Consider the following 26,571-nt stretch of genomic DNA (forward strand, 5'->3'; position numbering starts at 1 on the left):
ATTAAACGACACTGGATTTACAGAACACAAATCATTAGGTTGTCACGCACTAAAATAACAACTTATGTTTATCACCATTGTTTATGTTCATAAACATTTGAAAAAACCGGTTATTTGCGCGACAAAACACTTCAAGAATGTTAAGTCCAATTAATTCTCATAACGTAAGCATAGAAACATTTATTTCCAGGTTAAACTCTGTAGGATTTCCTAATTAGATTCATAAGGTTATAATCACAATAAGTGGTGAGCATAGACACCAAACTTTATGCCAGGTTATCCAAACGATGTGAATTTGATAAGAGTTTGTGACGCCGGACAACGAACGTCACGATATTTAAACAACAAACTGATGAGGCACAAAATTCGCCATAAAGAGAAACAAACCAACACTTATGTTGCCAACTTAAGCCTAAATAAAAAATCTTTACAGCACAAAAGCCACTTTTATAAACGTCACAAACATAAAGCAGTAAAAACGCGTCGTAAAAATACGGTGTTTAACAGTCAAATTTTGAGATGAAAAAGCGGTTGTACAAAGATGGTTTACGTTCACGTATTGATTATTTTGAAAAATAAACTTACTGGTATTTGGATCTAGTTTGTAACAAAAATTTGTATTTCTTTTTAAAGTTTTAATTCCTTAATAAAACCAAATGCAGTGAGCGTTTTGCATCGGTTTATCTATAAAATTGGTTTAACACAAAACGTCAGTTAATCTTGGGATTTTAGCGTTCATGCAAAATACCTTGCACACACTTATGTTCGGCGCCTATGCATGTCAGTGTTAAGCGCAAATAATAATGTTTGAAACAAACATGACAGTTGCTAATCGTCAGGAAAAGATACTGACCCAGACAGTGGACAATAATGACTTATTCCATCGGGCGTTCAGGCAATGACCAATGCCATCATTAGTGATGAAATAATGTCAAATTGATTCACTGTCTGGTCAAATATCTATTGTAATGATTGTTGCACAGATTATTTAAGATTGTTATGGAAACAAATGTTCAGGTTTTACTTCAGATTTAAAACTCAACTTCTCCTCGCGACTTTGATCTGATGAGATTCTTCCCTGCTTCTGTGAAGTCATTGCCCCAAACCTCAAATACATTAATGTTATGGACCGATGTTGCCAATGACTCAGCACTTTCATCTGTCAGGTGGTTCCCAGTTAGATTAAGAAGTTTCATCTTAAACAAGAATAAGTTAAACGCGAGTCACAAGAATTAATTGCAAATCAAGTATGTCGTAATAAATGAAAAACTATGACGTCACTACAAATTGTTTTCACATAAAAAACGGATGTCACGTGATGAGAAGTGTGAAAAACATATCTGAGGAAAACCTAGACAAAATAATTAACGCTATAAAATAAACTTAACCAACAAACAACAACCGATGTGTAGATTTGCTCGGGTTGTTCGTAATCACATGAAAATCACCAAATGTCATTAGGTTCCCTCAATACGACCCGTGATCTCCAAGTACCATTTTTCAATTATCGTTTAGAATGCATATCATATGTATCAGTAACTAATAAAATCACACCACTTTATTACACCAACAATCATAAAATAAGTTAATTAGGTACGGATTTTTTTGGGGGTCATGGCTTTGTGTTTTTATATAACTTGTAAATGTCACCAAATCGAGTCATTTATTTGTTCCAACAAAACTCCTTGCATTAAGTAATACCGACAAACAATTACGCGTCGGGTGCGAAAAGTCAAGATGTTATGACTGAAACACTTGTTGCACCAAAGGGATCCGCGAACAACTGGAAAGTTACGTCCTGGTTAGGACGCCGTTTGCAATTTGTTTCTTTACTAAATGCAATTGATTTTGCATTTAAACAATGTAAGATGAGTAAAAAATGGTTAAAAACGTTGAATATTATTGTTTCTGTTAACTTTGTTAATAATAAAATAACTCCACCCGCCAAACACGTAATAGTGTGTCACACAAAATATGTCGATGTTTATGGAGTTATGTTAATAAGGTAAACGTAATTTGTTACTTGTCACAATTTACGCCTTTTGCAGTTACCATCTTTAGTGCATCCGTGACATTGATCAACTTAACAGTAATATTACCGCTTCAGAAAGGCATTCATTTTTTTAGAAATTGCTCCACGCTTTTTAAGCAACGATTTTGATTATCTGACAGTCACGCTTATCTTTCAACTGCAGTTTTGCTAAGAAGGGTAGATAGCAGCGGCAAAATCAGGAAACTACAAAGCTTTTGCGAGAATTATTTGTTCTTTTTGTCAATTGGCCGGGTAGAGAAAGCGTCAAAGTCGAAAGATAGGCCGTGTTTTGGTTTTGGCACTTTTTGGTTTGAGCCTGCTTAGAATTTTGAACAAAGAGCTTTGCCGCTTAACACGCTGTTTTGAACCAGAAAACTAAATAGGCAACGGGGCAATTTTGTGGCATTTTGACGTGTAAATTACGTATTCAGTCTCGTCCAGTCTAGTTTCGGATCGTGCGGACATTTGTGTGGGAAATTTTTCAAAGCGATCTTAGGACGTATATGACGTCATTAGGGAAATTCCCAAAAGAAAATGTTGGACCCTTTTTTAAAAATTTCTGGTTACGCCCCTGCTGGTGACCGTAAATTGATTAAAACTTGTTTCCTAGACATACGGCCTTAAAAACTGGTCTAAATGGACTTTGTGTGAATGAATAGATACTACAAGCCCAGTAGCCATTTTAACCGGATTTTTCTATACTTTTGTGTAAACAATTTGAATAATCAGAAAACAAACAACGTTTCGATACAGATGGTGACGTCATAAAAAGTTATAACTGATTTTCAAATCGTTCAGATTAAATTCATAAAAAAAAATTATATTGGACTTAAGCAACCAGTATATAAGATATAATGAGATAATTCACGTTTCTTTGCATCAGCAAAATATAAATGAAAATACCCAAATATTTGGAGGTCCTTGTGGTGAAATAAGAACCTGTGATACTGCCACCATTGGGAAGAGGTTATGCACCCCTGCTGTGGCGTTTAAACTAAAGACTTTCTATCTGTATGTGACACTTTTTGTCATTAGTTATTTGTGTTGTGTGGAGTGACGTGTATTGCGAAAAAATTGTCCAACCCTATCATGCAGTGAAGCAAAATGTCAGTAAAATGCAATTTGATGTAGCAGAAAACGAACATAAAGACGCACAGGTTGAAACTTGCAGATCGGCACAAACTTTTATGTTTTAGTTACTTTCATGAAGTTCGAACCCGGGATGCGCCTTGTGCGGAAGTTTATCGGAAGATGAAAACATATCGTTGACATCCTACGTGACGTAATTACAGGATTTCATTACCACCTACGTGTCTTGTTGCGTCAGATATCACCCAATATTACGTAGAAAAACAGTTGTTAGCCTACAATGCAAATAGCAGTTGGTAACTACTGTGTCTTCTGCATATTATTATTAGTTTTAACTAAAACTATGTACCGAATATTCGGTTTGCCCAACTGATTCAGCTGAAACGGATAGTTTTACTAATATCCGGTTTTGGCTAAATAATATGTTGCGTTTCAGCCCAAACCGAATATTTTACAATCAAAATTTTAAAGCATAAAACGTGTCTATTGGGCCCAATCACCACACAATCTTCTAAAATATTATCAACTACTAATGAAACCTATCGTTTTTCCCACTCGTACAAAACTTCAGTTATGTTATCAACAGACTGTCAACTATTCTTATGCAGCAACACCATGCTTGCCTGCTGATAGTAAAGCTCTATGTTACAAAAGAATCAGGAAGCATCTCTGTCGGTGTAAACAAACGTCGTAGTAACGTAATTTCAGCTATGGAAGTGGAAATTAGAACTTCTGTTAATAACGTGTATTGCATTCAGCTAAGCGCACAATCCAGTTAATCGCATAATAAAGCTTGGCATATTCATTCCACCATTAACTGGTAATTATGTGCAGCATATATCATAGTGATCATGAATTCAGGATAAAAGTACTGCTTATATTTTTAGTAATGTAAGAAAGGGATTGGTTTGTTTTGACTACAATAAATATCTGCCTCGGCAACATGCCCAATAGCCGCCATATTGTATAGTTTTTTCCTCAACGAAAGCACGTGCTGCAGCCTAAAAAAATAGCTTCATGTCGTCATAGATTGTACACCGCTCTCGCGCGTTATGCGCCAAAGTCCATCCTGACCAATCATTACCCCTGGACCGACCACATCGGTTGAAATTCCCAACACACACCAGTATATACGGCAAATTTAGTAAAACAAGTCAATTTAATGTTAAAGTTAGGATAGGTGGGAGCTAAAGAAAAGGCTAACCTGCGTCATTTTAGGCTATGCTCAAATAGTTCCAAAGTGTTTGAGTTTAACTTGAGGGTCGCGGACTTGGTCAATTTTATTTGAAATCTGCTCGAGGGCCAGCGGCCCTTGATTGCCGGCCAAACCAAAATGGCGACCCTGACCTCGAGCGTTCGTGTGGTCATTAGGCATGCTAGCCGGGTAGAAATAATTTATTAGCCGGCAAATATAAATCAGATTCATTAGAGCTGAGACATAGAGTTGCAAGGTGATACATAATCGTTTTTGTGAAACATAACCACATACCAAGTTTTGGAACAATCATGTTACGATTATTTTCCATTAAAACGTTCTATACTATTAATCGTGCTTGTAGTATGCGAAATATTTTTTTGGGTCATATGGTTATTAGTAGGGATGTACCGAATATTCGGTTTGCCGAATTTATTCAGCAAAATCGGTCATTTTTGTGAAGATTCGGTAAACCAAATCTTTTACGAGCACAAATTTAAAGCGTTAAACTTGTCTTTTCTGCTTATTAAGTGTACCACGCAATCTTTCAAAAGCCCAAACATAACCAAAATCGCTTCAATTTTTATCTTCTTCAACACATTATTGTTTTTCCCACTGTAGTAAAGAAATTAGTAATTCTTCGGCAGGTTGCCAATCATGCTTTTTTCAACCCCATATGACTAAAATGACGACAAAACACAACCATTCTGTACTAATTGCTTGGTAGATAAACATTTTTTTTTATTTAAATGCTTAGCGTGCCACTTTGCGTGACGTCATGAATGCTTCGGTTGATTCGGCCGAATTTATTCGGCAAAACGCCGAAAATTGGGTTTCGGCGAACCGAAATTTAGACGAATCGGTACATCACTAGTTATTAGTTTATCGTTTCGAAAACAAATAGTAAATCTTTGCTTTAAAGCAAAAAAATATTTTTCGCAAGATAGAATATAACAATATTTACCGGTTTTCTTAGCTTTTTCACCCCATCGCAGAGTTTCTCGACACCTTCACTTCCGATACCACATTCCCACAGTATAAGTTCCTCCATGTTGTGAAGACAAGGAGCCAGTGCAGCTCCTCCCGTGTTGCCGATCTTGTTGCGGGAGAGTTTGAGTCTCTTCAGCTTATTTCAATTCAACAAATATTATCACATTTGTCGTAGTGACAAATTTAAGTAACTAGAACTAAACAACACAACTTAGGATTACGCCTTGTTATAAATGCTACGACTTTTTAACACATAATTTCTGTTAAACTTTAAATTTGGCATTTTATCAATTAAAGATAAAGTAAGACATGATAACATGAAAATTAAGCTGTAGAATGTTCACACTATTTTTGTTAAAGAGAATTTACAAACCAATCCTGGCTTTTCTAGCTTAATGTAAGAAATTTATTTAGGTTAATTGCGTTGTTTAAATTCCGTTTTTACGCGCCCTGGTCTTGATTTTTCGATTAAATTTCACATCCGTGTGTCGGGCGATGTGGTGTTATAGCAACACACGAGTAAAAAGTATGCGCTGCATGTTTGTTTCACTATACGTTGTTGTACGTCATGCTGGATGCAAAAAGCTGTGACAAAGTTGTTTGTTAGAAACAAAATGTGTTTATAAGGGACAGTGTCGCCTTCAAAAGATTTTCTAAAGTAGATTGCTAATCTTTAAACACAACATTTGCACCATTCCAAGATCTATTGAAAATTTAATCTACATTTTGCTCTGTGATTTAAGAGTTGATCTGGCTCTGAAAGAACATTTTCATCTGCTCTATGCTACAAAAAAAGAAAGGAAGCATATCTGTCGACGTATACGAGCGCCGTAACGTAATTTCAGCTATGGAAGTGGAAAGTAGCACTTCTGTTAACAACGTGTGTTGCATTCAGATTATCGCATAATAAAGTTAATCTTCTAAGAAAGCTAGGTATATTCATTATACCAGGGTTCGGCAACCTTTTTTGCTCTGCTCTGGATTTCTATGCGTTGGATTCATATTTCATAGCGACCATGGAGTCAGGATAAAAAATTTACGTTTTTATTCTGGCACCGTCCTATGACATCATTAATGCATTTCTATGCTGTGTCGCTGTAGCGCAGTAGTTTCCAAACTGTGTGTCGCGACGCTCTGGTGCGTCGTTTCAATTTTCCAAGGGGATCGCAGAATAGTTCCGTTTCGTGGATTTTTGTTGTTGTATCAATAAACGCAACTTTAATAAAAAGTTTCCTCATTAATTTTTATTTGCTGGTGCGTCGCAAGTCCAGAAAACTTTTCGAGAAGCGTCGCAGCAAAAAAAGTTTGAGAACCACTGCTGTAGCGAATTGCCGAAGAGACATGGGCCAAGGGGCTTAGAAGCCGGCAGTTGGAGTTAGAGTCGAGAGGTGGTTGTGTCGGGACTGTTATATATGTGCTGCTTGCTTTTTATCGTTTTTAGACTTTTTTCATTTTAATACAGTTCGATTTGAGTACTGACAGCCCGTTATTGCTACAGAAACTAAAAAGTGCGTTATAAAAATTACCGAGCACGACAGGACTGCTGTTGTCAAAAGAATAAATCTCAATTCGTATCGTCCACAATATTACACAAGTTTGACATTCTAGAAAACTGAAAATGAAAACTGTGGTTGATGAGGAGTTCAAGAAACGAGCCACCGCCGTAGTCGCATGCAATTATACGAAAAGAAGGGTAAGGCTACGACTGGCGAGACGACTCAAACAGTAGATGAAACCAACCGAGATTAGCTCTTGTAACGCTTGGAAACCAAGTATCTCAAAAACAAGTAAACTAAGAAATACCATCCTGTACACTTCTCTGCCTCCTGGCTTTCTGTGCTAACCGGCCTTGAGAACAAACGCCTTGCAGAGACCTTACCACGCGAAAATTGCTCGAAGGAAGAACCAAGCTTCAGAGAGGCGTCGCGTCGAGCAATTAACGCGAACGATTTCGTTTTTAACAGTGAAAAGAGGCAGTGTTAATGTTGCCCTGCTAAAACTTGAAGTTAACCCAATAACTGAAGAGTTGAAATGCTTAGCAGAGGAAATGAAACAATTGCGGCTGAAACTAAACGATTTAAGAAATGATACCAAACGTTTTTCCACTCGTCTGTGCTTTCATTGCAATGGCGATAGACATTTCGCAAGAAAATGCAGACAAGGGAGACCACGTTTTCCTATCAGGAGTCTGGGGTAAAGCACCAGAACACAAAAACTCATTTGACACCAACGAGAGCATGCTGTACAAGTATGCCAATGTTAACATCAATGATATTTCTTTGTTTACACTAATTGGCACTACGCCCACTGTCAGTGTGGTGTCAAGTGTAAGAAACTTACATATGTCAAGATGGAGTCTTGCCGAATAATTCATAAGCTAATATATGTTTGATTTAGCGTCGCTGGTATCAAAACCACTGCATCTGTTTATATGTTGTCGGATGTCGTCGAGGAGTGGCCTTCATCAAACGGCCACGTCGTCAGATACGACGGTCAAGATTCTTTCCAGCGCCCGAATAAATATGCAGCCAAAGAACCGTGTATTTTTTGAGAGCTGAACTAGTAAACTACATAGGCAACGGGGCAAGTTAGTGGCATTTTGAAGGGTAAATTACGTATTCAGTCTCGTGCGGTCTAGTTACGCATCGTGCGGACATTTGTGTGGGAAATTTTTCAAAGCGATCTTATGACGTATATGACGTCATTAGGTAAATTCCCAAAAGAAAATGTTGGACGCCTCCCAAAAAATTTCTGGATATGCCCCTGCTGGTGACCGTAAATTGATTAAAACTCGTTTCCTAGACATACGGCCTTAAAAACTGGTCTAAATGGACCTTGTGTGAATGAATGGATACTACAAGCCCAGTAGCTATTTTAACCGGATTTTTCTAACAACGTTTCGATACAGATTGTGACGTCATAAAAAGTTATTACTGATAACTAAATCGTTCAGTTTAAATTGATGAAAAAAAAAATTAAATTGGACTTAAGCAACCAGTAGATAAGATATAATGAGATAATTCACGTTTCTTTGCATCAGCAAAATATAAATGAAAATACCCAAATATTTGGCGGTCCTTGGTGAAATAAGAACCTGTGATACGGCCACCATTACGTGAAGGACGTGCACCCCTGCTGTGGCGTTTAAACTGAAGACTTTCTATCTGTATGTGACACTTTTTGTCATTAGTTATTTGTGTTGTGGGGAGTGACGTGTATTTTCGCAATATATTGCGAAAAAAATGTCCAACCTTATCATGGAGTGAAGCAAAATTTCAATATAATGCTATTTAATGTAGCAGAAGACGAACAGAAAGACGCACAGGTTGAAACTTGTAGATCGGCACAAACTTTCATGTTTTAGTAAGTTCGAACCCGGGATGCGCCTTGTGCGGAAGTTTATCGGATAATGAAAACATATCGTTGACATCCTACGTAACGTAATTGCAGGATTTCATTACCACCTACGTGTCTTGTTGCGTCAGATAGCACCCAATATTAGAAAACTAATTGTTAGCAAATAGAACTTATTAAGCACTGTGTCTTCTGCATATTATTATTAGTTTTAACTAAACCTGTGTACCGAATATTCAGTTTGCCCAACTAATTTAACCGAAACGGATAATTTTACTAATATCCGGATTTGGCTGAATAATATGTTGCGTTTCAGCCCAAACCGAATATTTTACAATCAAAATTTTAAAGCATAAAACGTGTCTATTGTGCCTAATCACCACATAATCTTCTACAATATTATCAACTACTTACTAATAAAACCTATCATTATGGCCACTCGTAAAAAACGTCAGTTTTTTTTTCAGCAGACTGGCAACTATTCTGATGCAGCAACACCATGCTTGCCTGCTAAACGTGTATTGCATTTAGCTAAGCGCACAATCCAGTTCAGCGCATAATAAAGCTTGACATATTGATTCCACCATTAACTGGTTATTATGCGCAGCATATATCATAGTGATCATGAATTCAGGATAAAAGTACTGCTAATATTTTTTTAGTAATGTAAGAAAGGGATTGAATTGTTTTGTACTGAAATAAATATCTGCCTCGGCACATGCCCAATAGCCGCCATATTGTATAGTTTTTTCCTCAAGGAAAGCACGTGCTGCAGGCTAGAAAAATAGCTTCGTGTCGTCATAGATTGTACACCGCTCTCGCGCGTTATGCGCCAAAGTCCAACCTGACCACTCATTACCCCTGGACCGACCACATCGGTTGAAATTCCCCACACACACCAGTATATACCGCGATTTTAGTAAAACAAGTCAATTTAATGTTAAAGTTTGGATAGGTGGGGGCTAAAGAAAGGGCTAACCTGCGTGAGTTTAGGCTATGCTCAAATAATTCCAAAATGTTTGAGTTTAACTTGAGGGTCGCGGACTTTGTCAATTTTAATTGAAATCTGCGCATGGGCCAGCGGCCCTTGATTGCCGGCCAAACCAAAATGGCGGCCCTGACCTCGAGCCTTCGTATGTGGTTAATATTCAATCAAGTTTTGGAACAATCATGTTACGATTATTTTCCATTAAAACGTTCTATACTATTAATCGTGCTTGTAGTATGCGAAATACTTTTTTGGGTATTATGGTTATTAGTATGGATGTACCGAACATTCGGTTTGCCGAATTTATTCAGCCGAATCGGTCATTTTTGCAAAGGTTCGGTAAACCAAATATTTTACGAGCACAAATTTAAAGCGTTAAACTTGTCTTTTCTGCTTATTAAGGGTAACACGCAATCTTTCAAAAGCCCAAACATACCCAAAAATGCTTCAATTCTTATCTTTTTCAACACATTATTGTTTTTCCCACTGTGTAGTAAAGAAATTAGTAATTCTTCGGCAGGTTGCCAATCATGCTTTTTTCAACCCCATATGACTAAAATGACGACAAAACACAACCATTCTGTACTAATTGCCTGGCAGATAAACATTTTTTAATTTAAACGCCTAGCGTACCACTTTGCGTAACGTCATGAATGATTCGGTAGATTCGGCCGAATTTAATCGGCAAAACGCCGAATATTGGATTTCGGCGAACCGAAATTTAGACGAATCGGTACATCACTAGTTATTAGTTTATCGTTTCCAAAACAAATAGTAAATCTTTGCTATAAAGCAAAAAAATATTTTTTCGCAAGATAGAATTTAACAATATTTACCGGCTTTGTAAGCTTTTTCACTCCGTCGCAGAGTTTCTCGACGCCTCCACTTCCGATCCAACATCTCTCCAGTATAAGTTGTTCCATGTTGTGAAGGCATGGAGCCAGTAAAGCTGCTCCCGTGGTGCCGATCTTGTTGAGGGTGAGGTCGAGTCTCTTCAGCTGATTTTAGTGCAACAAATATTATCACATTTATCATAGTGACAAATTTAAGTAACTAGAACTAAACAACACAACGGATTACGCCTTGTTATAAATGGTACGACATTTTAACACATAATTTCTGTTAAACTTTAAATTTGGCATTTCATCAATTAAAGATAAAGTAAGACATGAAAACGTGAAAATTAAGCTGTAGAATGTTCACACTATTTTTGTTAAAGAGTATTTACAAACCAATGCTGGCTTTTCTAGCTTAATGTAAGAAATTTATTTAGGTTAATTGCGTTGTTGAAATTCCGTGTTTAAGCGCCCTGGCCTTGCTTCTTCTATTAAATTTCACATCCGTGTGTCGGGTGATGTGGTGTTATAGCAACACACGAGTAAAAAGTATGCGCTGCATGTTTGTTTCACTACACGTTGTTGTACGTCATGCTGAATACAAAAAAGCTGTGCCAAAGTTGTTTATTAGAAACAAAATGTGTGCAAGGGACAGTGTCGCCTTCAAAAGATTTTTTAAATTAGATTGCTAATCTTTAAACACAACATTTGCACCATTCCAAGATCTATTGAAAATTTAATCTACATTTTGCTCTGTGATTTAAGAGTTAATCTGGTTCTGAAAGAATTTTTTTATATGTTCTATGCTAAAAAAAGAAAGGAAGCATCTGTGTCGACGTATACGAGCGCCGTAACGTAATTTCAGCTATGGAAGTGGAAAGTAGCACTTCTGTTAACAACGTGTGTTGCATTCAGATTATCGCATAATAAAGTTAATCTTCTAAGAAAGCTAGGTATATTCATTATACCAGGGCTCGGCAACCTTTTTTGCTCTGCTCTGGATTCATATGCGTAGGATTCATATTTCATAGCGACCATGGAGTCAGGATAAAAATTTTACGTTTTTTTCTGGCACCGTCCTATGACATCATTAATGCATTTCTATGCTGTGTCGCTGTAGCGGAGTAGTTTCCAAACTGTGCGACGTAACGCTCTGGTGCGTCGTTTCAATTTTCCAAGGGGGTCGCAGAATAGTTCCGTTTCGTGGATTTTTGTTGTTGTATCAATAAACGCAACTTTAAAGAAAAGTTTCCTCATTAATTTTTATTTGCTGGTGCGTCGCAAAACCTTTTCCATAAGCGTCGCAGCAAAAAAAGTTTGAGAACCACTGCTGTAGCGAATTGCCGAAGAGACATGGGCCAAGGGGCTTAGAAACCGGCAGTTGGAGTTAGAGTCGAGAGGTGGTTGTGTCGGGACTGTTATATATGTGCTGCTTGCTTTTTATCGTTTTTAGACTTTTTTCATTTTAATACAGTTCGATTTGAGTACTGACAGCCCGTTATTGCTACGGAACCTAAAAAGTGCGTTATAAAAATTGGAGAGCACGACAGGACTGCTGTTGTCAAAAGAATAAATCTCAATTCGTATCGTCCACAATATTGAACAAGTTTGACATTCTAGAAAACTGAAAATGAAAACTGTGGCTTATGAGGAGATCAAGAAACGAGCCACCGACATAGTTGAATGCAATTATACGAAGAGAAGGGTAAGGCTCCGACTGGCGAGACGCACTCAAAACAGTAGATGAAACCAACCGAGATTTCGTATTTGCTCTTGCAACGCTTGGAAACCAAGTATCTCAAAAGACAATAAACTAAGAAACACCATCCTGTACACTTCTCTGCCTCCTGGCCTTCTGTGCTAACCGGCCTTAAGGAAAACGCCTCGCAGATACCTTACCGCGCGAAAATTGCTCGAAGGAAGAACCAAGCTTCAGAGATGCGTCGGGTTGAGCAATTAACGCGAACGAGTTTGTTGTTAACAGTGAAAAGACGCAGTGTTAATGTTGCCCGGCTTAAACCTGATGTTAACCTGGTCGCTGATGAATTGAAACGCTTGGCTGAGGAACATAAACATTTGCGGCTGGAACTAAACGATTTGAGTAATGAGACCAAACGTTTTTCCTCTCGTCTGTGCTTTCACTGCAATGACGATGGACATTTCGCAAGAAAATGCAGGCAAGGGAGACCACGTTCTCCTATCAGGAGCCCGGGGTAAGCACCAGTGCACAATAACTCATTTGACACCAACGAGAGCATGCTGTACCAGTATGCCAATGTTAACATCAATGATATTTCTTTGTTTACACTAATCGGCACTACGCCCACTGTCAGTGTGGTGTCAAGTGTAAGAAACTTACATATGTCAAGATGGAGTCTTGCCGAATAATTCACGCTTTGCGCCAACAGTAGCCGCATTCGAATGGAAAAGCTAATATATGTTTGATTTAGCGTCGCTTGTATCAAAACCACTGCATCTGTTTATATGTTGTCTGATGTCGTCGAGGAGTGGCCTTCATCAAACGGCCACGTCGTCAGATACGACAGACAAGATTTTATCGAGCGCCTGAATAAATATGCGGCCAAAGAGCCGTGTATTTTTTGAGTGCTACTTAACACACGTAGTGATACATGCTGTTGCGTAACCGTTGCCGTTGTGTTATCACGGAGTATCAATGGGGCCGTATGGTTACTTTGTTACAAATTATATACCTATTCTATAACACACCGTAGCTGAGTAACGTGTTACGTACTTTCATTGATACCGTTCTTTGACTTTGAAATTTGCATTCTGTGTATATGTTACGTCGCTGTAGCGAATTTTAAACGTGACGTGGACCCACGAGGTTTGAAAGACGGCAATTGGATATGAGCTGGGGTTGTGTTGCGACTTCATAACTCTCGCTGCTTGTCTTTTATCGTTTTCACACTTTTGATATTTTAATACAAGTTTAAATGGGTACTGTCAGCCCGTTATTGCAGCAGAACCAAGAAAAGGCGTAACACATGTTTGTGTTACTTTGAGTTTTGCACTGTATGGAAGATCATAAATGACATATCAAAAATGCTTGAACATGTTATGACGCAGCTACAGGCGAATTCAGTTAATCCAATACTGTTTAGTCGCACAATCCGTTTAGTTAGATAGAGATTGTAAACCAAAAAGGTAGCTCATTTGGTGATAAAATTGCCCGGTTAATCGCATACCTCTCAAGAGCTTAATCCGTGTGACATTACTTGCTGAGCGGTAGAAAGAGACAGGCCTCTTTTTCTTTTACTCTCTTTCTCCCCTTTTCGTAACCCACTTCTCTTAGTATTATTTGCTTTCAAAATTTATCAAAGAAAACCGTCATGGGCAATAAGTCCGAACATAGGACACAAACAGCTATACAAGAGCACTTCTGTTAAGAACGTGTTTTGCATCCAGATTTTCGCTTAATTCACTTAATCGCACTAGTGTAGCGACCTCACTACCGTGTTCGCTTATGCGCATCGAAGCGTGCTATTTGCCGTGGTTCTTTTAATCGCCATTGCCTCGTATAAAGGCCGGTTTGCACGCTTTAACATGACTCGGACATGACGCCGCTGCTCAATAAACTTCGACCGCTTTACGAGAAAGCTTTGTATAATGATTATGTGGTAAAGTGGATTCATATGCGCAGCATATGTCATAGCAAGCATGGATTCAGGATACATGTGCTGTTTATATTTCCAATTATGTAGAAAAAATGGTTAAATTGCTTTCTACTCAAATAAATATCCGTCAATCAAAAACAGAACATTTCCTTTTCAGTTTTACATCTACACAACAGATATACCAGGTCGTATTCGCAAGTTAAGTAAAGTTACATTTAAACGTTTCTTCTTGTGGCGTCACATGCTAAGTCAGGTCCGCGAGTAGTTTTGGTTTCAGGCCAGATCAGGCCAGATGCTTTGATACATTTTTCCGTGTTTCCCGGGGAGTTTAAACTAATTTAGGCATTTTTATTCCTAAATATTTGTAGTTTTTTGAAGGCCGGTCCGCGATAAAATTCCAGTTTAAAAACGGTCCGCAGTCCAAAAAAGTTTGCCGACCCCTGTGCTAAGTCACATACAATTACGGAATTTAGATCACCAAACTGCTTATAATGAACACACAATTTAAGTGAAAATGTTGATTATTTAGTTAAATTGTGTTGAGAAACAGGTCAAACTGCTTTGAGACGAAATAAATTTCAGTCATTCAACATAACATTGTCTTTTCTGTTGCGTCACTTATCCCCACCAATCATAATTTATTTTTATTATGTTTGTTTTTTTCAATTTACGGAAGTTACGCTATAATTGTTTTGATGCCAAATTCTGCTTCGTTTTGCGTTTATGTTAATATTAATTAACACCACAATAAATTTTCAATGAGGACAGAACTGCTGGGTCTTCCACCTTTTTGTGTTTTGTGAAATTTTACTGTTGATTATTGCGACCACATTAACTTTACAGTTGATTTAATTGTGACGACAGATTTAAATTCTGACGCAACAAAGGTATATTAGAGTGACAAAATTACTGCCTTCAATATTGAAAAATCTTTCGCATCCAAAGCAACTATTTTAAAGCGCCGCTTGTCAGTATAAAAATATCTGTAAAGAAAATTGACAAGCTTATAAAATGCATTTTTTTTTCAGATTAAATGAGGTTGAAATAACCGGTTGCAACATTTGTAATTGTATAAAATCTTGTATATCACTTAGATCAAAATTCAATTACTTTTACCGGCTTTGTTAGCTTTTTCACTGCATCGCAGAGTTTCTCGACACCTTCACTTCCGATCCCACATTCCCACAGTAAAAGTTGTTCCATGTTGTAAAGGCAAGGAGCCAGCGAAGCTGCTCCCATGTTGTCGATCTTGTTGTAAGAAAGGTCGAGTATCTTCAGCTGATTTTCATACAACAAATATTATCATATATATCGTAGTGACGACTGCTAGTAAATCAAAATAGACAAACCAACACAACTTCGGATTACGCCTTGCTATAAATGCTACGACTTTTCATTGCCCGGATTTAATTAAAACCTGCAATCAGATTTGTATTTTTTCCTGATGCTTGTGCTTTGCCAAATATTACTTATATCGTTGGAGCATATTGCTATGTTTTTTTTTCATTTGTAAACCCGCCGAAATCATTGCTTTGAACAAAATACACCTAAGGCGAGCGTTCGCTGTTTGTTTGGTGAAGATCAAAAATAGAATGATTCCCAACGCGCGACAAAAATGAAAGGTACAATTAAGATGCTTCGCCAGTCTCGGGCCTGTAGATTTGCAACACAACTTCCCCCCAGAAACAGGTTAGACACAAGTACAACGATACTTATATTTCCCACACCACAAACATACGCAAGATTTATATGCTTTGTGTGAATTTTGCGATTTGCCATGTTACAGATCGTAGTTAAGTGGATGTTGTCGACAAATAAAAGACGACACAAAGAAAAATCCAATGAACTAAGCAGTTCAAACAACTAAGCTGTGCCCACTCAACTGGTCCCACCAACGTTCCTCCACTATTTAACGTTGTGCGCAAATATTTTTATTATTTTCGGGACCGCCTTTTCACTATCAGCACTTTATTTGGATCGCGGATGCAACACTCTTGTGATGACAAAATCAAATTCTGGCGTCACAAAAGTTAATTTACTAAAAAAAATAAAAAAAATAATATTCTTTTGCCCGAAGGCAATCATTATAAGACGCCGGTTGTCAGAAGAAAAATATACCTGGAAAGAATATTTGCTTTTTAGTAATAATGGGTTTATTTATTTTCAAACGATTTAAAGCGGCGCATTTGCGTAGCAATGGTTTTATGCACGTTTCTGAATGAACATTTTTATATCATTGCGTGCAAACACTTCATCTTATCTAAAAATGAATGGCAACTTCACTTTATAGAAGTGTTAAAGAGGTTATGAAACTAATTAAAAATTATTACAGACTGACAAGTGTGACAAGATGGCCGATATACAAGTTGGTTATGGAAATGAATTTCAATAAATATTCGTATATTGCCAACAAGACACAGAGATGTAGACAACACGATTCTACTTCTGCTACAGACATATAATCGGCAACCGATACACATGGCTATTCTACATATTGGCTTCAAGTTGCATTAATACTTTGGTCTGTTGTGACACTTGCAATAATCGCGTACGAATATTGTTATTTTCTTTTTGTATTGTGCACCAAGACTGTTTTCAGTTTACTTTATTAAGTTGTGCTTTGACTTTCAACAGTTTTGTCTGTGTATTTGCGCACTTCATATGTTTTAATGCATTTGTTCTTGCTCTTGTGTATATCGAACTTTACACTTTTATTTGGACAATTTCCCATTTCACTTTATTTTCCACGCCCTTCTTTGTTTATATTTATATTTATATGTTATATACAGCTATGTTTACTTCTCAGCCTGCAACGACACCTTTATATACCAAAACATGTAACCATTAATTTCAGCCAGCCTAACGCACAAGTAAAGTTTTTACCCGACATGCGTGCTTGGTAATGACTGGATATTAGTCATGTGACGTTTTATTGCATTTTCTTTTATAAATGTTTTAAACGTGGTGATTTAGAGTGTAGAATTGTGCTGTTTGCACACGTTGAAGTTACGCAGTTTTGCCTTGATTTTAATTGTTTATATTTGTGTAAGGTTGTTCACAGTTGAAACCCTGTTTCGAATAGAAGGGCTAATAAATGTTTATTTTAGGTTTGCTGCTATCAAAACCTCTGCTTCTGTTTATGTGTCGTCGGAAGTCGTCGAGAAGTGCATTTTTTAACAGTGTGTGGTTAAATACAAGTTGATGACGCGGAAATCCGGAAATGATGGGACAGTGCCCTTGTTACCTAAACCATGGATTTTACCGACTCCTCAGTAGTGATCGAGAGATACATGGAAGCGTGTTTTAACGATATTGCAGTAAGTCGCAAACAAATAGTGTTTGGGGAATGATGAACACCAAAAGCTGCTTAGCAAACTTCGTTTTTCCAGATGTCAAGAAAATGACGCAATCTAACAAGTAATTGCAAAACATCGTGCTGCGTTTGCAGTTGCGTCAGAGGATCTTGGTCTTTTTTAAACTCCACCTAATATAGATACTGGGCAATCGGCTACTATTCTACAACACCCTTAGTGAACGTCCACTTCGTCAGATACGACAGCCAGAATTTTATCCAGCGCCAGAATAGATATGCAACCAAGAACGGTGTTTAAGCGCAATACATTGTTGCTGTTTCTTGACACATGTATGATACATGCTTTACATAATATTGTTTTATTGTATGTTTCATTTTAGTTCTACGCAGACGAATCCAGTTAATCCAATATTGGGTAATCGCCCAATCTGTTTAATTGCATACAGATGGTGAATCCTAAACCGTAGCTAGTTAAAAAATCGACTGGTTAATCGCATACCTTTTAACAGCATATTTCGTATATTCGCATAACAAGGATTGGCATATTGATTTTGCGAACAACCGTATTATGCGATTAACTGGAGTTGTCTGTACAGCATATGTCATAACAACCAAGGATTTGAGATTCTTAAATATATAGCTGGCTAGTTTTCGCTGCAAAGACACTGAATATATACTATTAGCCATTGCGACAGTGTTTATAATTGTCAATCCTGTAGAAAAAAGTGAATACTGCTTTGCACAGATCTAAATATGTGAGTTGAAAAAAATTACATTTTTATGGTGTGTCACATACCACCCATTTTCACAGCTTTTTTTTACTTAATAATACTGGTGTCATTTGGTTACCACTGTGTGGCTTGCATCGCTTCTTCCAATAAATCAGTCCATACTATTAACGTTTTTTTATGCTCATGTTTGTATTATGCAAAACATTTATTTTCATTGGGCGCATTTTGGGATTTTGCTTTGGCGCAAATAGTTTACCGTTTCTCAAACAGATATGTTTGCTGTAAAACAAATCACACAACATATATTTCAACAACTTTTACCGGCTTTGTTAGCTTTTTCACTCCATCGCAGAGTTTCTCCACGCCTTCACTTCCGATCAAACATCTCGTCAGTATAAGTTGTTCCATGTTGTGAAGGCAAGGACTCAGTGAAGCTGCCCCTGTGTTGCCGATCTTGTTGCAGGTGAGGTCGAGTATCTTCAGCTGATTTTAATGCAACAAATATCATCATATTTATCGTAGTGACGAATGCTAGTAAATAAAAATAGACAAACCAACACAACTTCGGATTACGCCCTGCTAGAAATTTTACGACTTTTTATGGCCGGATTTAATTAAAACCTGCAATCATAATTGTTTTTGTTTTTCTCATCCTTGTGCTTTGCCAAACATTGCTTATTTCGTTGAAGCATATTATTTTTATATTTTTTCATTTTCTAAACCCGCCGAAACTGTTGCTTTTACGAAAACCACTTCAGGCGAGCGTTTGCTGTTTATTTGGTGTATTATTTCGACAAACACGAAAGGCTCAGTTAAGACGCTTCGGCAGTCGCGGGCCTTTAGAGTCGCTACACAGCTTCCCCCTAAAAGCGGGTTAAACCATAGTATACTGACATGGTAGTCCAGCTATTGTTACCGTCACGCTTGATTAACACTGCACGCTTGTCGGATGCTTGCATTGAGTTGGGTGCTTTAAGAGCAGGAAAATAACAAAACTAAGCGTGTGTGATCGGTTTTATGCATCTACCATGGGTAATATTACTATGTTTGGTTGAAGTTGTGCTGTTGGAGAGTTTTTGTTGCCTTTCAGTCCTTCTTTAAACGCGTTGTAGTGATTTTAGTTTGGTTTTACATATTCAGGGGTTACTTATATAGTTAAAGTCTGGTGAAAATGGAACTTTTCTAAACTGACTGCATTTTTTAAGAACAGATGTTTAACGACCCCGACCAGGATTTTCGGACAGACGAAAAGTCAAGCTCAAACTAAGACTCCATTTTTCCGAAGTTAGTCATTTCAACCTGTTAACAAAGGGTCGATTTTTAATAAATTACAAGATTAGATAAGAGATTGTGCAAAAGAGTGCTGTGAAGCAAAAAGTTTATTTGAAAAAACAACAAGGCACTAAAACATTTGCTAGACAACATAAACAAGTAATAAACTGGTGCAGAAAAAAACATTCAAATGCTGTGATATGTAACATGGAGTTTAGAGTATTTGGAAGGTGATGTTTTATTCAAGGGAAAAAACAATTTTACAAAAGTAAGGAAAATTGTTCGCAAGTTGTCCACCATGCAATCACAGCAGGGCAACTTAATTCTTTCACTGGAGCAAAACCCTGGAGGTCTCACTTATCCTTCATCAGAGTTACTGCAACTTTAACAAAGCGTGTACCTGAAATGCTTGAGAAGTAGTTTTTTGGCCAATCAACAAGCAGACTGTGCATTCCAAAAATTTTTCAATGATCCTCATTGTGAAAGTTTCCACAATAGGACATGTGATACATTAGAAGTTGAAATGGACAAAGAGAAAGTACCCAATATGTTTTAATATTTCGAGGATTTATTTATTCATGTCTTGTCGTTCATGTTTGCCAAAAAGCTCCTTTCTAAAATGTTCTAAAGGTCTACCAAGCAAACCAAAGCGTTAAGAGGGGATCTAAAAAATAAATAAAAATGATGCCTGGACTTTCTGCACAAAAGGAACAAATCCTTTATTTCTGTCGAATGAAACACTTCACCAAATTTACTTGCAGTGAGTCGCCATTCCCGTTGCAAGTGCCACACTTCACTTCTTATTTGGCTCCTGGATTGCCTTTCTATTACACTTGCTTTTGTTGAATTAATCTAAATATATATATTTGTGTATATTTAAAAATAGACGGTGTAGTGAGTTGAAAAAGAAACAAAATCACATCCAAATATTTTTAATATGTGACAAACAATGCTTTCTTACCTTCAGAAAGCTATCAATCCTGTATTCAGTAAATGGTCGTTCCAGATAGTCATGGTCAAATTTAGCAGTACTAAGATTTGCCCGCTTGTACAAATAACGCAAAGGAACATTTGAGTTTGAATTGGCACAAAAATTAATCAATAAATTGCGAACATGATCCTCGTATCCACCTTGTTTGCGCAATTTAAATGGACGGGGGTCAGAATCAACAGAAGGATTGTCTCGCGAAATAATGGTATGTTCCCTTTTGGGTGATCCTGCAAAACATATCTCACATGTAGGAACCAATTTTGAGCAAGCTGCTTTGCCAGACAAAATAAAATATGACTTACCATGATAAGAATGAGCAGGCTTGTGAAAAGTCTGCAACATGTCGGTGCAGCTTGGTTCCAAATGCAAACTTCCCACATTTTTTAGGTTTTGAATTAAAAAAATTGCTGCTGCTACATGCTTGCATGTGCCGTGAGGTCCAGTAACAGATGGGCACTCACATTCTGTGTTAAGAATCTCATGTTTTCCTAATTTAATCCGACTGTAACATGATATCTGCATAAAACACTAGCATGGTTAGTGTGTTATCCCACAAATTTTGTAACTGGACTTACTTTCTTTTGCATAGATGCCCTACAAACAGCAGACACAAACAAAACTCAGACTCATGTGTGAAGTTTATGCTGCACATTGTGACTGTTTTGCTTTCAAACATTAACCTTCCATTGGTTAGGGCCTTAACATCATTTGTGCACTGGCGATCACATGCCAACCTGTATCTAAAGTAGTTTTCTACTTGTGATTTTAAAATGGTGGGTAGTTGGTCTCTATGTCCTAGAGCAGTGGTTCCCAATTAGGGCCCATGGCCCCCCAGGGGGCCACGAGCTGTGTTCCGGAGGGCCACGGGCATAGATTCACAAGATACACCCACTAAAAGTAATTTTCCTTTTAACTTTTTTCCCGAATTTAATAGACTATTTCACATACTATTTGTTTATAGTGAGGTTTATCACGACCTGTTACTCTATTAGACCTGTGTAAGGCCAAAATTAATACCGCATTCCAACACGACATTGCTATCTACATTTTAAGGGGGTCACAGGTCCTACGTGGTAACTTGAAGTGGGCCACGAGGCCAAAAAGTTACTTTAAGGGGTCCACGGTCTACGAAAGGTTGGGAACCACTGTCCTAGAGTCAATTGTTTAAATCCATGATTTGGCCAGTTTGGTTGCAAAGCAGGGGGTTTAATGACCGGTGTTCCCTTAAAATCAAGATTCGTTTCATATACATCTAATCTAAACACATAAAATTATGATGCTTTACAGTACATGTTTTAAAACAGTAATTTGCCGAGATAAAATAAAGTTCATGTCTTAATACAAATTTAAACCGTTCTTGCAACTCGTGCTTTCTTCCTGTTACTTTTGCTCCACGTCTACTGAGGTCTGCCTGTAGTTGTTTTAAAGAAAGCATCTTGCGAACATAAAGGCCTGCAATCAACATTTACATTACAAACACACTTTTTAAAATATATCATATATTTATATTTAGTCACCTCAAATAGAAAGTAAACTTTACTTACTAACTCCGTTTTCCGTTACTATAATATAGTATATACTGATTACTGAATATATACTGAACTGAACTGAACTGAACGGCGTTTGCGAGGCAACTAGGACCCCAATGGAAGTTTTTTTTTTTTCACACTGTTTTGAACAAAGGTCTCCCATTGAAAGCTAAAAACGTTTTAGTGGCTCTACATACATTAAACAATAAACCTGATAACTAAAAAGCTTCAAAACAGACACGGATTTGTCGCCAGCGGCTTTTAAAAACCAGCTGTTTGCCACGTACCTCATACAAAACTTCAGGCGACGTGCAGTGTTAATCATGCGTAACCGAAATGCGCAGGATAATAAAAGAAACGAGAGGAAAAGAGGAGCTGGACTACCATGTCAGTATGCTATGGGTAAACACAAGTACAAAGATACCATGGGCGTCAGCAGCGGGGGGCACGAGGGGGCGTCAATCAAACTAATTGTAACAAAAAAACACAGCTACAACATAAGAGGGACTTACTGGCTTATAATGCAAAAGCAGCTGGTTACTTATGTGTATTTTGCACATGATTATTAGATGATATTGACTTACAGTATTTGCTCTTCTTACGCTCATATTTCGATAAGCATTGATTGAATTCGATAAAACTTCTTGACGTATGTTGCAAAAACTGAACATTGCCCTTATTTTGTTTCCTTTATTGTGAAACTTATTTCGTTCGTGGTTGTACAAAGCGTTTGGTTTTTCTCTTAAATGAATGACGACATAATGGCTAGAATTAAAAGCCACAATCAATTTCAATTGGCGACATAATGACTGTGTCTTCTACCTTTATATGTTGTTACAATTTTTATGTTTGTTGTTGCGACCAAATTATTAACTTTATTTCCCTAAAATGTTAAGTTTTTAGCATTGTATGAGTACAGTGGTTTTTTGCGATAATCTAATTTGTGTTTCTAAGCTTTTCAAAGCTAAACTAGAAGGGTGATTTAGCACAAATTGCCCTTGCATACACACTATAACCTATTTAAAAAATAATATATTCCTACGCTTATTTTATATTGAGTTCAAAATTACACACTGTCTTTTAGGCAGAAACTCATGGGTCCCCACACATGCAAGGTTGTAAATAATGCATTTCAAGAAATAACCATGAGAAAGTTTGGAATTGTAAAGTCAAACAAAATGATTGGTACTGAGCATAAAAAAACATGCTATGTGGTGTACAAACTATCTAAATTTTCTTCCATTCAGGCATTTTTAAAGGTTTTTCTATTGTATGTTCTATCTGAAAAATGATGGGGTAAATAGCGAAAAATTATACTTAAACACAACAATCGGCTGCTATTATTGGAAAATTGCACAAGCTGTCCTAATTTCATTCAATTCAGACTTTGTTAAAACAATTCACCCTATTGTAGGGGTGCTAGTGGGGTAAATGTTGAGGCTACAGGTTGGAAAACAACAATTAACAACCATAGATAGCACCCACTACAAGCTGCCAAAGTTTTATTCAATTCATACCTTGTTTAAAAAACTGTCCTATTTTCTGGGGCCAGTGGCGTAAATGTTTGGGCTACAGGGCCGAACACAAGAATCAACGCCTATAAATGGCATACTCTACAAGCTTTCCAAATTTAATCCAATTCAGACATTGTTCAAAAAATTCCCCCTTTTTAGGGGGCTAGCGGGTAAATGTTGGGGCTACAGGTTGGAAAACAACAATCAACACCTAACAATGGCACAATGGACAAACTGTCCAATTTTCATCCCATTCAAGCACTACTTAAACAATTCACCCTTTTTGGGAGGCTAGTGGGGTAAATAATTGGTCTCTACTCCAAAACTAAAAAATATCAAACCCCAATAACCCAATCCACAGTCCTTAAAATTTTGGTCCAAATCGTTACCTGTAACCTGTTACCTGTATAACATCACACAAGACTAATGTTTGTGGTGCGCACCAACCACATTTTACATTTTGGGGGCTAGAAGTGCAAATACTGGGGTTATCATGACAAACGAAGCAGATCTACATAACTATATCTATCATCTGTGAAAGTTTCATTCAAATCGACCAAACATTTCGGGGCAAAAAGGAGTGGACAAACTTCAGGGAAGAAAAAAAAGAAAAAAAAGAAATCGAGTAAATTTGAGATGTGTCCCCTTCAGGGAAGCGGACCCATAATTATCTTTCTGACATGCGGGTAAACTAGGAACGTAATAATGTTTTGCATTGATCGTTTGTCTTTCACTATGCCAGTTCATTCAAAAAGTCCTGTAATTGTGAATACAAAATCAAATTCTGACGTCACAAATGTCTAATAAATGAAAAGACATTCTTTACCTCAACATTTTTAAAGACAACCATTTTTAAGCGGGGGTTGACATAACAAATGATACCTCGAAAGAGTATTTGCTTTTCAGTAATGCAGGTTTATGAAAATTTAGAGTCGGCAATATAAGTTTATGCAAATGCGAATGTTTTAGAATTTAACAAATTTTACCGGTTTTGTTCGTTTTTTCACTCCATCGCAGAGTTTCTCGACACCTTCACTTACGATCTCACATTTATCCAGTATAAGTTGTTCGGTGTTGTAAAGGCAAGGAGCCAGTAAAGCTGCTCCCGTGTTGCCGATCTTGGTCATGGTAAGGTCGAGTATCTTCAGCTGATTTTAATGCAACAAATATTATCACATTTATCGTAGTAACAAACGGAAGTAAACAAAAATAGACATCGCTACACAACATATGATCGGATTACGCTTTGATATACAATGTTGTAAATATTGCAATTTGTTTCAACCATAAAAATAAACTCAACCATAAATTTACTCAAACTAATAACTATTTTCAAAAAATTTGCAGTGACGCATTTGCTTAGGTAAGGTTTGATGGACGTTTCTGACAGAACAGTTTTGTATCATTGCATGCAAATGTAGCGAAATTTTATTTGCTTGTTAGTTTTTGTCACCGTCACTTATTGTTTTCGTTCTTTTTCGTTGTGGCACCTTAATTACGTTTTTGTGTTATGGCGCCCTCGCTGCTTCCCCTTAGGAGTGATTAGTTGTGAAAGCGTTGATTGCGCCGAAATGTGCCTTCCTGTTCCGCGTGCCTAGGGCGTCACTAGTCGATAATATGGCTTTTCTCTCGGCGCTGTGAAACTCGGTGGTGTTGGTGTTGGTATTGGTGTTGGGTTGCCACGTGTCCGGTATAACGTTGTCGTTTTTACATTGTTTTAAATATAAGTCCGCACCCATCAGCTAACCCAGTGTGAGGGAGTATGATTGGCGTTAGTGGTGAGCCGTTATTGCAGAGTTCTGGACCGATTACGAATTACGTAAGCAGGCTTGGTGCATAAGTTCGATTTATCAAGCCTGCCGAAATAATTCGGTAACAAATTGGAGAGCACGCCAGGACCCAGTCACCACAACACCGCTGTTTTAGTTTGTGAGAAAAGCCGGTTTCAGTTCGTTTTGTTTTCGTTTATGTGAACGATGTTTTTTAATATAATGATGAAATCTTCGCGTTATGGCGGAGATCTAGGTTTGCATAATTTTAAAAATGGTGCTGGCGACCTACTCTCGCGATGTTGGAGCTCCAGAAGGACACAGAACCAAGTTGTTACTTGATCTGGTGTCAGACGAGCAGCTGGCTTATGCCCGGTTCTGAAGTCAGCTATGAGGATTACAAGCTGCTGGCCGCCATGTGGGATTGGTTGAAGGGCTTCGGGACCTTGTCGCTTCACCAAACTTGATGCCGGTGTTAGTCGACGGAACATCCAGACGAATCGCTTCTCCTGATATATGCAAGCGGTCAGAAAATTAGGCATATCAATTCGAAGAACCTATTCGACGAGCCGGTTGCTCTTTTTCTGCGTTTTCGCAAAGTGCATTTGGTATTTTTGTGACTGTGTGTTTTTTGGAAACACCTCTTGCGCCCATCAATAAGCGACGCAAGAGTCGGAAACGCTGTGTTTGCAAACGTATGTTGTTGTGCAACAACCCCGTTATGGCCAAAAGTTTGTATTCCAGGCCGATATGATGTTTTGACTGTTGATGGCGCTAAAGTGCTCTGTGTGTACTTTTAGAGCTGCTAACTGAAGTTTGCTTAGTCCTACGGGAGTAGGACGAATTCAGGTTGAGAGGAATGCAGCGAAATTTTATTTGCTTGTTAGTTTTTGTCACCGTCACTTATTGTCACTAGTCGATGATATGGCTTTTTTCTGGGCGCGGTGAAACTTGGTGGTGTTGGTGTTGGTGGTGGGTTGCCACGTGCCCGGTGTAACGTCGTCGTTTTTTGCATGGTTTCAAATGTAAATCGCGCCCATAAGCTACACCAGTGTGAGAGAGTATAATTGGCTTTAGTGGTGAGCCGTTATTGCAGGGTTCTGGACCGGTTGCAAATTAAGTAAGCAGGCTTGGTGCATAAGATCGATTTATCAGGCCTGCCAAAATAATTCGGTAACACAAACACCTCCTTTTTTAACAAAATGTATGAAAACTTGAAACCACAGAAGATGTTATGAAATTCATGCAAATGGTATGTATCGTTGCATACAATAGGTTGAAAGTTTAATATTTAAAATAAGAGATTTTTTTATGTAACAAAATCGGTTTCGGG

The 26,571-nt window shown here is 37.7% G+C and overlaps 2 protein-coding genes across 2 annotated transcripts in view; both read right to left on the minus strand.

Moving 5' to 3' along the window:
* Positions 1 to 26,571, minus strand: part of LOC145222983 (vacuolar protein sorting-associated protein 33B-like) — a 148,557-nt gene that overhangs the window by 92,480 nt on the left and 29,506 nt on the right. The gene's annotated exons all lie outside the window — the stretch shown is intronic.
* Positions 1,032 to 15,358, minus strand: LOC145223778 (ribonuclease inhibitor-like). The gene is made up of 4 exons (XM_080090163.1): positions 15,236 to 15,358; positions 10,485 to 10,646; positions 5,281 to 5,442; positions 1,032 to 1,196 (listed from the first exon to the last, which is right to left on the minus strand). The coding sequence occupies exons 1-4, from the start codon at positions 15,356 to 15,358 to the stop codon at positions 1,032 to 1,034; spliced, it is 612 nt and encodes a 203-aa protein (XP_079946289.1).

Source organism: Phallusia mammillata, chromosome 4, assembly GCF_965637545.1.
Source record: "Phallusia mammillata chromosome 4, kaPhaMamm4.hap1.1, whole genome shotgun sequence".
Classification (NCBI taxonomy): Eukaryota; Metazoa; Chordata; class Ascidiacea; order Phlebobranchia; family Ascidiidae; genus Phallusia; species Phallusia mammillata.